Below are 16484 nucleotides of genomic sequence, written 5' to 3' on the forward strand. Positions count from 1 at the left end.
TCCATAATTATTTCAGTGGGTTTGGAGCTGACTGGTCTGGTGTGTGACAGTTTGTCAGTGAAGACATGTTCTGTTACGAGCTTGTTTTGTTAGAACATGTTGTGTTAATGAACTGCTTAGATCTGCAGCTGCATAGCAGCGAGAGTCCTCCACACTAACTCAATAACTGACTAAACTACATGCATCCTTTGCCTGCGTGGCTGTGACCTCACACTTAATGGTAATATGATGTGAAGTAGTGAACTGAGCTTGATCCAATACTGAGGAAATACTGTGAAGAAGTGGAAAGAAGTGGAAAGAAAAAAGAGCATGGCATCCCATTTGAGCCTCTCCACCCAAGTTCAAGCAATTATGTGTGTGTGTGTGTGTGTGTGTATATATATATATGCATATATATATATATATATATATATATATATATATATATATATATATATATATATATATATATATATATATATATATATATATATATATATATACATATACATATATACATATATATGTATATGTATATATATATATATATATATATATATATATATATATATATATATATATATATATATACATATACATATATACATATATACATATATATATATATATATATATATATATATATATATATATATATATATATATATAAAAAAAATATATCAGGCTGTGTCAAGCTTTTCCATTTCATTTGTAACTTCACGCTCAATAAAAGCTGATTTTCTTTCATTTCCACTGAGCAAAAAGAAGCTTTCACTGTTCAGACTTAAAACTGAAAAATCCCAGCTTCCCCACTCATAGCACAGCCTGTGCTGCAGTTTACTTCTCATTTTAATTTTGTCAATCAAATATGGAAGGCATGAGATTTAGAATAATTGATTTTAAATATTTATAAAGAACAAGGTTTAAAAAAATAATATTTCACTCATCCGCAGGTTCTCCTCTCTCCCTCCATTCATCCAGTTGGCAGTAAGCTTCTTAAGTGAATCCAAAAAGAATGACTTATCCAAGTCCTCAGACTCCCGTACAAATGTTCTCAAACCAAGGCCCAACCACAGCGTCTCCTGCCAGCAACACATATCTCATCCTGAAAAACGTTTCATTCTTATTTCAGCATTTTTTACTGCTGTTGGTACAACTGAAATGTCCAAGTCTGGACATCTACCCTTTATTTTTTGCTTTAGAAAACTGTAAGACAAAAAAAAATCATTGTCATGATGTAAACTAAGAGTAATCTAACAATTATATTATCATGTCAATGGTTCATTGTTTTATGGACAAAACTTTAAATTACTTGTAGAGCAAAGCCTGATGACACTTGCAGGGCTGTAAAACAGAGAAAAAAATTCCATAATCCATTTCATGCTTAAGAATAACGCAAAAATTAAAATTTACACAGGTAAAAAAAATGGATGTACATAAATTAAAGCTAGGAGGTGACGAGAGGTCCAGGTGGTTGTAGACTTCTGCAGCTCTGGAGGCCTACATGAAAGCCATGAAAACCAACGGAGGTAAAGGACCTTCATTATCAAAGTATGAGGCTGAGCCAGAGTGATGAGCACACTCTGGGATTGTTCATGCAACTAAATCTTTCTTTGTCATCACATGCATTTACATAAAACTATCCAGCTTTCTATTGAACATTTTTGTTATTGCTATTGATGAAATGTCTATCACCAGTATAAGCCGCTATCATTTTATCACCCTGGCCTATATGATCTTTCAGTGGATAAAGTGGCCTAGGACATGCTAGCTTGGTGTGGGCAGTGATTAGCCTCAACCAAAAGAAGACAAATTAGCCTCTGGGGAAAACCAAAGTTATCCTAATATATGTGATGTAGGGTTGAAAACCCTTTGTGGTCAAACCAAAGTCATAATTATCAACAGAACAGAGCATTTAACTTTACACAGGACAACAAAAGGGAGGTGAAGCTACTGAACATATCAGGGAATCAATACAGTGGCCTGACTTTTAATACTTCATCTGGAGTGGCATGCATTTGAAATCCATCTAATCAGCCTTGCTGACCTCATATTTTCAGCCTTACTGACAAGAAAACCTCACCAATGTTTGAGCGCAGCAACATCATTACCTGACCAAAGCAAATGGTTATGTAATTGTCTTTACAACTTGGAACTGAAGAAGTCGGCTACTTGAGCTCAGCAGACAATTAAAACCTGGCTGACAAAAAGTTTTGCCCCGAAATCTGCTTCTCTATGAAACATGTTGGTCCCCTGGGCTTTCAGAGCAGTGCATAGCATCGCTGCATCCAGCTGTTGCTGCTAACAATGCATTCATGTGAACGTCATGTTCAGCTGTTGGGGGATTCTGGAAAAGCTGGAACATGTTTATATATAGTGATGTAGCTGTTTTGGCATATGTGGCTACATTTCTATTTATTATTATTACACACACACTTTATGTCAAACTGCCATTTATGCTGATGCAAAATATGGCTTCACCGTTTTTGACCGACACTCAATGACATCTGACATGTACTGCTGTGTGCAGGCCATACTGGATGTATCTGGACATGACTGCTATTAACCTTGTACAGTATCAGTCACCTTCCATAAACACACCACACTGGTAAAAGATTTACATGATGTGTGTGGGTCTGTATTTTTACAGAAATAACCCTACTGAACATCACATTTAGCTTTTGCAAAATACACTTGTTTGCTTTTTGCCAAGAGGGACATTGCTGACAAAATCCACCTACAAGCATCTATACAGCTCATTAATCTTCATCATATTTGTATAATCTGACATTTCATCATTTTAGGGGGGTTGCGTGGATTAAAAAAAGTAGATACAGTATGATATTTTGTGCGTCTTTGAGGTGCTGGAAATTGGATTTTGAAAAAAAAAAAGAGCCTGGCTAGCTGTTCCCCATGTATCAGTACTAATGCTAAAATAACTGGCTGCTGCCTGTAACCTTATGTGCTTGTGCTGATAAGATAGTGGAATCAAATTTGTCATTGAATTCTTTACCAGGAAGTAAATAATTGTGCTGCTCAAAATTTAAAATTATTCCTTTGAAACTTGAAACAGTTAGGGAGGATAGATTAGATTGGTTTGCTTCCTACAGCCAAAAAAAAACTGTCAACATGAAAAAGACACCAGCAAACAAACTGGAAACAGAAATAAAATATACAGTTTGCTACACCACTTCCAAGGTTTTTTGTTTTGTAACATTTATTACGCTCCCGTTGCTTCTCTCACCTTGGTCAGACAGGTGATTGATGGGGAAGTGATTAGATGGGACACAGTCATGCTTCCACACACAGCACACAAGCCACCAAACCTTATCTAGTTCCCCAGAGAATACTGTAATGTCCCTCTATCTGTGTTATTATCAAAACAAGCCTTTAAGCCCTTGCAGTGCTGTTGCCTCTGGCGCTTGAGTTCTGACAGGTATTCAGTCAACCTGCAGAGCAGTGCAACTGTGTCCACTTGATGTCAGGTTCAACCACAGCTATGTGAGAAAGCTATACCAGTCATTTTCAGCACATGTAATGCATCCCTTGTTTTGTTATGCAAGAGGTTCTTAGGGATGATGTTTGGCATTGTATCCATCAGTTAACACATTAAAACTATGTTCCTCCAAAGACCAAAATCAGCATTTCACAGATATCAGAGACCATTTTTTTCCTCAAAAGCAGCTGCAGTAACATGTTTTTTCCCTGGAAGCAGCTAAGGGGTCATAAAGGTGATTCACGATTTCCAGATGACAAACCGTATATTCCACTGACCGTACAGCAGCCTCATTTGCTGTACAGACCTCCACATGGGACGCACATGGTGTCAACATGCACAGCTGCATGTGGACTTGACATCCCTATACATCCTGACAGGAAGCTGTGAGTTGCAGAACAAAATGGCTGCTAGAAAACAACAAACTATTAGGAGGCACCAAGCCCACACGGTCATTCAGACATATTTAGACTCAAAAGAACATGTTGTCCTTGAATAGACCTTACCAAAACATGAAATTCCCAATGAAATTCCATAATCCATAATCCATTATTGATTTATAATCCAGGGGGGATTAGGCAACATTCCATTAGGGTTTTCTTTTCCATCAATGCAGAGATTGGACACTGCAGAAAACCCCATTTCTGGGTCACATAATAAATACAAACTATATATATATATATATATATATATATATATATATATATATATATACGTATATACACTCATATGTTGTAAAGCTGGGGCTAAATATAGATTTCCTTGCCTGTTAAGGAATTCCAGCTTCAGAAGGACATTTCTATAATCCATTTCATGCTTGGTCTCATGAGCTGACATTCCAACACCAGAGAAATAGCCTGCTGACTTCTCTTCAGATTTCATCAGGCTTTTGACGCTTCCTTTCTGCAACCAGAGTATCTAATTCACAACATATGAATTGCATTCAGCTTGGCAACCTACAGCTATACGAAGTTGAGCAATACCACACAGCATATTGGCTTGGCCAAGTTTTTGGATACAAAACTAAATTAAATGGGGCAACTTGGTAAAAAGCATAACAACAGATGAATAATCCTTCATGAATAAGCACGACAGCAGTGTATATGTCTAGATCATTACAGGAGCCTTTTTAATCTGAGTTTTGATCTCACTATGAAACGCCTTTGGTCCTAAGGCCCCTGCAAGACCAAAACAATGGTCCAAGAAGGCACTGTCAGACATGTCCACCAGTAGTCCATTTGCAGCTTTGCTAACAAAAGACAACTTGCAACAAAATTCAGAAACCCTCATTACAAACCAGTCAATCAGAACAGAACATGAAATGGCTATGCTTGTCACAAGAACAATATGTAAGTGCCATATTTTGAATAAAGTTTATTAAAAGATAAACACAAACCGAATTGGAGGAGGCAATATGAACAGAAAAGAAATACTGTCAAGCTGTGGCAACAAAAGTCATGTCTTCAAAACAACAGAGCAGCACAGATGTATGATACAAACTGATTACCTGCATCCCCTCTCATCTTTCTTCCTATTTAACTTGTAGAGCTACAATTCACTGTGCATCGCACAATCTGACATGACTCAAATTAGTCTAAATGGACATTTATTATGTCACCAGAAAGTGAAAATTTGTGCACTGTTTATGTGTCTCTCTTCCACCAGTAGGTTCCAGGAACTAAAGATGACAAGAACTTAACCTCAGAAGTTTAAAAGTTCTCTTTTCACATTTCTGTTGGCCTTCTTAGTGGGTAGAAACTGCGGACCAGGAACTAAATTTAGGCATGAGTACTCTGTGGATCAAACTACAAATAAAATCCCTGGGTTCCTAAAAAAGTTAGAAGGTTGAAAGGGACTGTTAGACCCAACTGAGATGGCCTAAAATAAAATCAGACAGTCGGGTACAACGGACACAAATGCATACTGAAAATCTCATCATCAGATATCATACCCATCACCATTTACCAAAGATCTACAAAGTACTATCTGTATTACTTCAAAAAGGTATATCTATGGCTATCCAAAGCGCAATTCCTGATCAGTGACAATAATAATCAGTTCAGTTGTTCCTTGGTGAGAACAAAATTTCATGAAAAACAAGTTCATAAGACTTTTAGATAGTGACAGCAAACATGTGAAACTACAACCTCCGTAACATCTGTTAAATGTTGCAGGTGTTCAGAGCTAGTTCCTTACCTCTAACACAGGTCCTGCTCCCAGGATGATCTGCTCCACCCCACTGGCGAACCCCTTCTGGCTGAGAGCAGTCAGGTGATGAATGAGGAAGTTGGTGCTCTGAGTCTTCCCAGATCCACTCTCACCAGAAATGACTATGCACTGGTTCTTCCGTCGCTGCAACATGGCATGATACGCCACATCTGCCACAGCATAAATGTGTGGCTCCAGCTTCCCCAGTGTGTGGTTGTCATACAATTTGACATATTTAGGATTGTAGATTGGCAGGAACTGGAAGGGGTTAATCACAATAAGAATACTCCCGATGTAAGTGTAGATCTTCTCTTGGCGGAAGCGTGCTCGAAGGCTTTCCAAAAGAGCACGCTCTGTTAGCTCTGGGAGAGCACACAGGTCAGATGGAGGGTCACTTCCTGCTGGCTGCGGGAGGAAACCCCGTTCCACCATGCGTCGCCGTTCCTCAGTGACCCGCAGCCACATCTGTAGGCTGCCGCCATAATGAATAGATCCATCCAGGTTCTTCTCCCGTAGGAGGAAGCGGTAGTCATCCCCACTGCCCAGGCCGCTGCGATTCTCCAGGGCACTTCTTGGCCACAGCATCATGCGCTGGACAGGGCAATCACCGGGGTTGAGGATCCATTCCTCCCCGCCAAACTCCTTCACCTCAGCCAACACGTAACATTTGGTACGCTCCAGGCGCAACCTTTCAATGAGGCACTCGATGGCTTCAGCAGCGGTGGTGTTCTTGCGGGCGCTGACGGGGCAGTAGATAGTACCCTCAGCCAGGGAGCCTGGATAGACGCGCAGGGCAAACTCCTGGTCCTCCAGGCGGCGTCGCATGGTGCCACTAATGGTGGCCATGTTGGCGCTGCTGGCGTAGCTGCAGCCGCCATCTTGCAAGCTCATGGCGAGGCAGCAGGTCCCATCAGCAAACTGCTCTCTGGGACCGAAGGACTGACTCAGGACATCCCAACTAGAGGAGGACAGAGACAGAGATAGAGACAGAGATGGGGAGAAATTGTGAGAAAAAGAAGGATAATGTTAAAAATGATGGCTAAACTTCAGCACAAGAAATTAGTGGTTTCAGACATCACTACATGGCCTTGGGCATTTCTAGTACATTGAGTTACAACAGGGTCAGTAGAGTCATGGCGATTTCATCTGTCCCATGACAGAGTAGGCTGACTCAATAGGCTTTCTGTTTTAGATCGTAAAGGGAACCACTATCATAAATGGCACAAAAGAGCAGCATGAGACAGAGTCAAAGAGAGAGACGAGAGCAGATAACTATTCAAAACAATGAGGAACAGTAGCTGCTTCATGAATTTAAAGGCTACTGGCTACAGCTTATCAGAGCCACAAACCCTGTGTGTGTGTGTGTGTGTGTGTGTGTGTGTGTGTGTGTGTGTGTGTGTGTGTGTGTGTGTGTGTGTGTGTGTGTGTGTGTGTGTGTACTCGTGATAATCCAAGGGCTCTAGCCGTGTGCCAAGATTAACAGCTGCCACCTTCCACACAAAAGTGGCTGTAATGACAGCACAATGGTGTAATTCACCACTTCCCTGTTGATAGTGGACACAGCACTCCATTCTCCCGCTCTTTTACACAAACACACACACATTCTCTCAAGTTTCACAGATTACAAAACTTAAGATGTCAAGTTGCAAAAAATGTTGTTGTTTGATGTGCTGATGATGGGAGAGAAATCGAACTGCTGACACTGCTGTTGAATTTCATTTTTCTTACCAATTTAAGTGTAAGACAATATTACAATATTGATCATTCCTGGTTTCACCTGATTTCAGTTGATGGTGACAATGTATGTTTAGCTCACTGCACTCAATCACCCAACGAAGTTCACATTCAATGATAAACTAACTATTTAAAGTAAAATGTTTTGCATGAATCTTTCTTTCCTGAGTCAGTGCACCTTATCATGTCTTCATTTTCCCTAATGTTGCTGGTTTTCTGTCTGACTTCATTTCTCTTATGCTTTTTTTTTTTGTTATGACTCATTCTGTGTTGTGCATATTCATACAACAAAAACACACAAAAAGTCTTCGCATTTCTATCTATCCAAATGTCTCAGTATGTGCTGGATAAACAGGGAGAGAGAGAGAAAGGAGAGGAAAGGATGAGCCAACCAATCGTCCTCTGAGCGCCCCAGACAGACCCTCCTCTCCCTCCTTCCGTCTGGAGTAATCCTGACCACCTACAGCAGTGTGCAGCAGCCCACCACCACCAGACAGGGACAGAGAAAGAGAGAGAGGGAATAGACAGCTGGGTGTCTGTAAGAAACAAAGAGGTGGACTGTGAGGGATGAAAGACGGAGCAGAGGCAGAGGAGACAGAGCTGAGAAACAGAAAGAGATGAGAGAGAAAACGAGACACAGAATAGTCGATGCAATCACTCTTTGTAACACTAATAAGCTGTTCAAAAGGTAAAAGGTCAGAGTTTCAAGTCTATTATGCAGAAATGTAAATACAGTCAGTACTCCTGGTTCAGGAAACCACCAGACAGCACATTTTCTTTTCGTGCATTTCTTCTCAAGTGTGAAAATAAAATATTTGCAGTTCACGCAATCTAAGTAGAATACAACCACATGTTTTTTTTTATATTAATGATTTAAGATACAATCATTACTAAGGGGTATGTCAAGAATGAGAGTCCAATACTGGTCCATACTGCTACTGGTCCTTTAAGGTGTGTATACTGATTCACGTTGCAAGATCATGCATTGGGCAACATGCAACAAGACATTCCACCTTAAAAGTAGCCGGTAGTTGCGTTCTGGCTTTTTTTTTTTTTTTTTTTTGTCGAGTCTATAGTAAAGACAAAATGGCAGCAAAACATTCCTTAACTTTTTAAGCAGTTAAAAATCTAATAGTAATAATACAATAAAAATAACTTTAAATTTATGCCTGTACATACCTCGTTCATCACTATTAACGCTAGAGTCCATCAGTGTCAAGCTATGAATTCGGATTGCAACACATTTATTTACAAAACTGGCTTCTTTAGGCCGCTAGCTCACAGTCTTCCATAAAATAGTCATTTGACTGGTAAGAAGATACAGAGACAATATGGCCATAATCCTTTAGCTGGGAGGATTAAGTTGCTCTTTATGTAAATAAAAGAGTTGCAACACAAGGATTTCATGAACTATTCATAAAGTCTGTCTAACATTTGATTGTGTGATCAGCTTAGAAATAAGCTCCAACTGACATGTGCATGTGTGTCAAAGTTGCACTTGGGTACTTAAACAAATAGTACTACACCACTGCTGAGTATTAGAGAAAACTTCACACACCGATACAGTAGTAACTTGTCAGTCAAGGTAACCGCTCCCCAACACATATCTTTCTATTTTGCTCTAAATGGGACCATCATTTAAAAAAATGAGCATCATGCTGCCTTGAAAGACACCTGAAACTAGCATTTGGGACTCATTATTTTTTTTGGTAAGAAGGAGGTAATAAATCAAGTGGTAAGGAATTTTCTCATAGACGCCTATAGAAATCAGACTTCGTTTTGCAACCAGAGGGGTGACCCTCTGCTGGACATTAGAAAGAATCACTTCCACCTTGGCTTGGAACACTCAGATAAACAGCCTCAATTAGCTGCTTTTCTTGTGTTACGTATTTGTAAATGCCATGGAAGTATGGAAGTATTAGGGAGAATTGGACATCAGTCACTTGAATGAAAGATTGCTTGTCTACAGTATGAACAAAAAAGATTTCTAGTTTCTAGGTTTGCTGCTGCATTGCAAGGCACAGTCCACATGCACAGTAATGCTTCCCTGACTGGCCACAACAGCAGGCTCATGCTATTCCCTTAGATTTTCCACTGTGATGAAGAGGTATCCTGTCAACAGTTTTACACACGTCTCTTACATAACTGTGGTCTATTGGGTAAATACTTATTGGGTTGCATACTTTTTGATTGGGCTGCACAATAGCTTGGTGGTTAGCACTGTCGCCTTGCAGCTACAAGACCCCTGGTTCGTGGGATCTTTCTGCATGGAGTCTGCATGTTCTCCCTGTGCATGTGTGGGTTTTCTCCAGGTACTCCAGCTTCCTCCCACAGTCCAAAAACATACTGTGGCTAACTGGTGATTTTACGTTGTCCATAGGTGTGAATGTGAGTGTGATTGTTTGTCTCTATATGTAGTCCTGTGATAGACTGGTGACCTGTCCAGGGTGTCCCCTGCCTTCACCCTAAGTCAGCTGGGATAGACTCCAGTCCACCGCAACCCTACTGAGGATTAAACAGTGTATAGGTAATGGATGGATGGATGAATGGATATTTTTTGCTTTGTATTTTTATTGCAGTGCCACAAGTCTCCACTGGAAAAAAAACAAGTGAGACAGTGTATAACTCCAATGTAATGAGTTGAATAGATTGTATGGGAATTATAACCGAATTGCATTTTGTTGTAACCCCCAGTAGTGGTGCATTTACAGCCTTTCTGCTCACGGTTTGTTGACAAGTCTGTTGTTTACTAAGTGGAAGATGCTTTCTATCTTTCTACATTTCTCCATTCTGAGCCAGATACAGGTCAAAAACAGGCAAAGAATAAAATGTACGATTATATTAAATAAAACTAAATCAGAGGATGAGGTTGCAGGATAAAGGAGGAAAAGACCTATAACCTATAAAATCCTATAGCCTGAGTTTGTAGTTAAATGCCAGTTGTGGGTAAGAAGGAAACCATGACATTTTCTGGCATACATCACATTTCGGCAGATGGGCATCTACACAGTGTTTGTCTCACAGGCAATTCCATGGAAAAAAGTCTTTTGTCAACAGGCTTGCTTTGTATTTCCAGCAGAAGTAAGTTTGTTTGGAATGAAACTAAAGGAGAAGGCTTTGTTCAAAAGCATACCTTTTCCACAGAAAATTAAAGAAGAAAAAGACAGAACAGCACAGGACTTGATGATTAATGAGTGATCTGTGGGAAATGCAATTCAAAAACACCACGGATGTCATCAAGATAAAAGGATATTGCGGATTACCAGTTTAAAAGATATCAGGGAAATCCAAATCCCTACTTCGAGTAGTGACGTATTTTTTGTCTGAACAACAGATATATATTGCATTATTTTCCCGAAAGCTAAGACTCCACTTAAAACACGACAAATCTTCAGAGCAGTTTGGATTAAATTACCCTCTTTGCCTGCTTTCAGTAATCGGGCTGCAGAGAGTTTATGAACCAGCAAGCTGGACAGCAGGAGACATCAGGAGTAGCTGGAAGGGTACGCTGGACCACCTGGTGATCAAGGTGAGCAGTGATGGATGGACTTTACAGGTCAAAGGTGGGACTGATTAGTCAAGGTCAGAAATCACACATGGTGGAGCTGCAGAGCTGGCTGACAAGTTTTTGGGGGAGATGATAAACCTTTTCTGGAATTTCCTTCAACAGCTGCATGCAGTGAGGTCATTCAGGCAGGAACTGGCCAGTTATGAGACACGAAGTCTTTTATACAATGGATGGACTTGACCTTAATATTGTATGTTCAGCATTTACTGTAAAAACTACTGCTGACAGAGTTTTGATTATGATGGATGAAGCTGCAGGGTGATTTAAGTCAGGTGTGGCAGGGAGGGGAGGGATCAGATGATAGGAGGAGTGAGTTGTGGAAAGAAGGAAAAGAGGTGGAGGGGAGCTAAACGTCTGCTACATCTTGTTTTGACATGGCTGAATCTGAAGTGTTGACAGCGTGTTGAGATAAGGCCGTTAGCTGACGTTGTGGAGAAATGAGCTTGTATTTTAAAGTGTAGTTAGACTGAAAGAGCAGAGGACATCTTAATGAGAGCGTGCCAGTCATGTGAGCGGTGGACAGGTTCAGACCGGGGTCACCGGTATTCACAGCCGTCACTCAGGTGCAGGAAAACTACAAATGTTAGAAAACAGGGCTCCTTCCGAACAAATGTTAATATTTAAAGTGAAGGCGACTGACTGAGAGAAAGGGGAAAGAGTTCAGAAGGAGAGAAGTGTGAGTTTAGAGAACAAAAATGGAAAAAGGTAAAGAAGAAAATGTGACAAACAGGGGTTTTCATTATTGTCTAAAATGTCAGAAAACAATGAATATTACCAATCACTGGTGATGTTTTGAATGTCTTTTTTGTCCAGCCAACAATCCAGACTCAAAACAAATCAGCCTGCTATTAAACGACAAGACTATTTGAGAAGGTGGACCCACAAAATGTTATGCATTTTTGCGTAATATGAATCAAAATAATTGCCTGTTAAGTATCAACTGACCAACTAACCAAGTAATTGCTTCAGCTCTAGGTAGGAGAATACATAAGGCAGCTGTCTCCACTGTGTATATAATTTTAAGGATATTTTACTTTAAATATTGATGGAAGTGCATTTGTTGAATAATAAAGATGCATAGAGCTTGAAGAATACTCAAGTCTCCTTTCAGATTCACTTTAAAAGTGGTCTGGGATGCCTTCAAATATAATCTGCAACATAATCATCCACTACAACTTCCCAGAAAACAACAGTGTCATGTTGTATAAAGTGTCTCCAAGTCTACAGTGTGGTTGCAAATTTGAATTGGCTGTCATTAGACTATTATTATGTCCATTTATGTCTTATTAAGTTGAGATAAAAGCATGAAATATGGCCTACATTAGCTGACCCCTTTTAAGGAGCTTTATTGACTTCAGACTCATTACAAAGGAACAATAAGAATCCTTCTGAGTCAAAAGTAGAGTGCAAATTCACTCACATTAATAAATATCAGGTGGAAACAACCAGCCAACCAGCCAAGTGTCTGTCCAAGCTCCTATAATATGTGTAGTGAGTTTGGTGAGAGAAACAAAATGCAGAGTCAAGTTGGTCAATAAAGCTGATTTTTATAGAACACAAACTTGAAACAGTTCAAGTTTTAATATAGATGCACTTCACACACATCTTCAACTTGACAGCACAGAACATCTATGCAATTATGACAGTTTCAAAGTGTCACTGACTAGTATCAATTTGTAAAGTCCCAATGACTTTTTTCTTTTGATAATCAAAATCTTATCAGTTCATTAGTGAGTCCAGGTAACGGTTGTCAAATTTCCCTTCAGCTGTCCTGAGATATCGTACTGCTGAGAATAAAATAGTCATATTGTTATCATCTAAACTGTTAAAAAAAAACTTTACTTTGACTCCAATGCTTACCTTAGGAACCATTCAGGAATGTGGGAACCCTTAGTGCCTTTTTGATGGAGGATCCGGGGGCCAAAATTCGATTCTTAAATGATGAACCTTTGACGCTTAATGGATATTTGATCTCCGAATTGGAAAGCTGGTAAAGCCCTGTTGCACTATTAACTCAGGCCCATTTCTAATTGCTGTAAGAATAATAAGGTTAACTCAGCTCATCTAAGCTTAGGTCTTTGGCCATGAAACTCCCTGTTATACTTGCTATATTTTTGATGACTGGGGCTAAACATTACAACATACATGACTAAAATCTTCAAATGCAGTGGAAAAGCAAACAGGATTGTACAAAAGGACTGTTTGTTTTTCTGAGTTTAATTTCTACAGCTTAGTAGTTCCTGAAAATCTCTGGTTAACAAAGGAGCCTTAATATAAGACTGGACTTGGACTTGCATTTTGTGACTCATTAACAACTCAAACGTACACCGACTGTGTGCATCTAGTAAATCTCCGGATTATGCTTTGGCTCAGACAGAAAATAAAAACTGAAATTTAACAGCTAGCAAAACATTGCTGTAAAAGGCCAGGCTTCTGCATCAAATGCATTACAGGAGTCGGGTCTTCTTAAAGATCACATAAAAAGCAGAGAAAGCTGCCAGCGATGGCAGGCATACATCCAACGTATTAAATGCAGACGAGAAGCTCAACTCGTCTTGCAGGTCTTCAGAGTCTGGCTGGTAAACACCCCCTCCTCTCCCACAGTCAGTTCTCACCAATACACCAGCAATAAACAGCAAACCTCAGCATTCCTTGACACAGTTCACACACACAAAAACGCACTAAAGTTACTTAACTTACAGTCCTGCAACATAGGAGGTGTGTTTTCTGCCTCATCCCCAGGGGGTGAGGGTTGAACTGTATTTATTAGATTGAGGAGGATCGGAGCTACATACTTAGATGACACTTTTAACCGACTTCACACATTAAGTCTTTTCTGTCTCTGCTAACACTCACTCCCACCCTGGATCACTCATCACAGAAGATCCCTCGAGGATTACAGGCACATTTGAACTCTCGACAGCCTCACTCTTGATGCACAGCAGGTACTGAAGCTGACTCCACACGCACTCCTGAAGCATCACCTCACGCACACACACAGCCTTGGGTTCACACATCTCCAAGAAACCAAGAAAGGTCTGTGTGACATGCATAAAACGCTAGAAGGTTTGGCAATTTCCAATCCTAATTACATACGCTTTTTTGTAATTAATTTGCAAAAACCTGGATTGTAAAATAAAAAGAAGTTAAAAGCACAATTTATTCAGCAAATATATGATACATTCTTATCATGTAACAACAGTTTTGTTCTCGGTTCGTGAAATGCTGACATTTTGAAGGTCAGGAATTTCTGTCTACGATCACAAACTTCGATCCATCCTTTATCTATACACCGCTTAATCCTCATTAGGGTTGCAGAGGAGCTGGAACCTATCCCAGCCGACTTAGGATGAAGGCAAGGGACATCCTGGACAGGTCACCAGTCTATCACTGGGCTACACATAGAGACAAACAATCACACTCACATTCACTACTACGGAAAATTTAGAATCACCAGTTAACCTCAGCATGTTTTTGGACTCTGAGAGGAAGCCAGAGAAAACCCACAAATGCACACGGAGAACATGCAAACTCCATAAAGAGAGATTCTGGGAAGGCCAGAATGTGAACCAGGATCTTCTAACTGCAAGGCGAAAGTGCTAACCACCAAGCCACTGTGCAATCTATCAGAAACTTGACATTTCTAATTACTACATCATCTGAGGGAAACGTGAGTGCAGGAAGCAAGTCAGTAACGTTTTTCCTCTCCCTTAATATCAACAGCACCGTACTCTTCAGCATTACACCCAAACCCTCAAAAATGCACCAGCAAAGTTGATCAAGAGAGTGAGTATTCAGGGTGGGGAAAAAGAACATATTGACAAATATAAAAGACTGATTTTTGCACCATGTATTGAGAACAGCGTCTGAAACCCTCTTCCCAAATTTTTTATTAGTGCCCAAGACAGGTTTAAAGACAATTTAAACTTCTCTCACACACTTTTTTAAAATTCTTCCGCCAATCACTTTCACTGCTTTTCAATCAAACAGCCGAGAGCAACACCACAGAAACCTTCGAGGAGAGAAGAGGAACTCAACTTTAACAGCTGACTGCTCTGACATACACTACCAGTCAAAAGTTTAGACACAACTTCTCATTCAATGGCGTTTATTTCATTATTTTGTACATTGTAGATTAATACTGAAGACATCAAAACTATTAAAAAAGTACATGTGGAAATATGTTGTAAACAAAAAAAGTGTTCATCTTCAGTATTAATCTACAATGTAGAAAATAGTACAAATAAATAAAAAGCATTGAATGAGAAGGTGTGTCCAACCTTTTCACTGGTAGTGTACATGCACTTCTAATACTCCCAAAGATTTCATCGTTTTATGTACATTCTTCATCTGCTAAAACATTGGTTAGTTTCTAAAATTTTACCCTCAAAGTTAAGGGTTTGGTAGATTTTTGTAGATTTTATTAGCTATTCATGTGACCAGGAAGAGTGTCGAGCAGTGGTTTTGGAGACCAACAAAAATTCTGACCTGCTCAAAATCCAAAAATTTGTGTCCATAAGCATATATTCAGGATTCAAATGTGGCCACAAGGGTCTTCTTTCTCGCAGTCTTACTATCTACCTCAAATGAGCTTTGTCTTTTAAGATATAAACCTTAATTGATAGCAAAATCACCCCCATTTGTAAGATTCATCACACCTCACTCCTCACAAGGACGGCAGGCTTTTCGTCTCCACCTTAGAGTGTGGTCATTTGGTACAAATATAAAAACATTCACATTTAGACATGGTTGGATGGTCTCGTTTGTTTTAGGCATACCAAGCCCTTAAGAGGTGTACCGTTGCTGCAGTGTTTACTGTACGTGTGAATGTGACACAGAGTGTTACTGGAGAACAGAAAATGTTTTCAGGCAACTTTCCCTAAAAAGTTAAAGGTTAAATTAAAGGAAAAAGGAGAAAAAAAAGCTAAATAATAAATGCCCTGTGTGTGTGTGTGTGTGTGTGTGTGTGTGTGTGTGTGTGTGTGTGTGTGTGTGTGTGTGTGTGTGTGTGTGTGTGTGTGTGTGTGTGTGTGTGAGAGAGTGTGTGTGTGTGTTGAATTCCTGAATTCCAGCAGGCCAGCAGAGCTCACAGGAACTGAGCCCACACAGACTCAAACATCTGCCAGAAACCCCTCACACAGAGTGCCGAGTCATTTGGTGCAGCACTCCGAGGTGTGTACTGTATGTGTGTGAGGGAAAAAAGTGGGAGCAAGATGCAGTTTCTGCACCGATGCAGATTTGAAAAAGTATTCAGGACTTCCTGGTTTTTCTTGTTCTAGACCATAGCTTGGTGCAACAGTTTGTTTTGCTCAATAAAAACATCGCTTGTTGGAGTAAGAAGTTGTGCAGAAAATATATCTCATCATAAGGTTCAACTCAATTCAATTTTATTTATGTAGTGCCAATTACAGGTCAAATTGTCTGAAGAAGCTTTACAGATCCCATATGTGTGAACCCCCAGAGCAAGCCCTAAGGTGACAGTGGCAAGAAAAATACCCT

At 39.9% G+C, this 16484-nt stretch overlaps 1 protein-coding gene across 17 annotated transcripts in view; it reads right to left on the reverse strand.

Moving 5' to 3' along the window:
* The window catches only part of LOC111570087 (unconventional myosin-IXAa-like), a 151119-nt gene that overhangs the window by 108250 nt on the left and 26385 nt on the right, over positions 1-16484 (reverse strand). For all 17 annotated transcript variants that reach the window (XM_055008730.1, XM_055008729.1, XM_055008735.1 and 14 more), the window contains exon 2: positions 5672-6641. In XM_055008730.1, the coding sequence (XP_054864705.1) occupies positions 5672-6574 (903 nt within the window). In that variant the 5' untranslated portion in view covers positions 6575-6641. The remainder of the gene's footprint in view (positions 1-5671; positions 6642-16484) is intronic.

The sequence above is a fragment of the Amphiprion ocellaris genome, chromosome 3, assembly GCF_022539595.1.
Source record: "Amphiprion ocellaris isolate individual 3 ecotype Okinawa chromosome 3, ASM2253959v1, whole genome shotgun sequence".
NCBI lineage: Eukaryota > Metazoa > Chordata > Actinopteri > Pomacentridae > Amphiprion > Amphiprion ocellaris.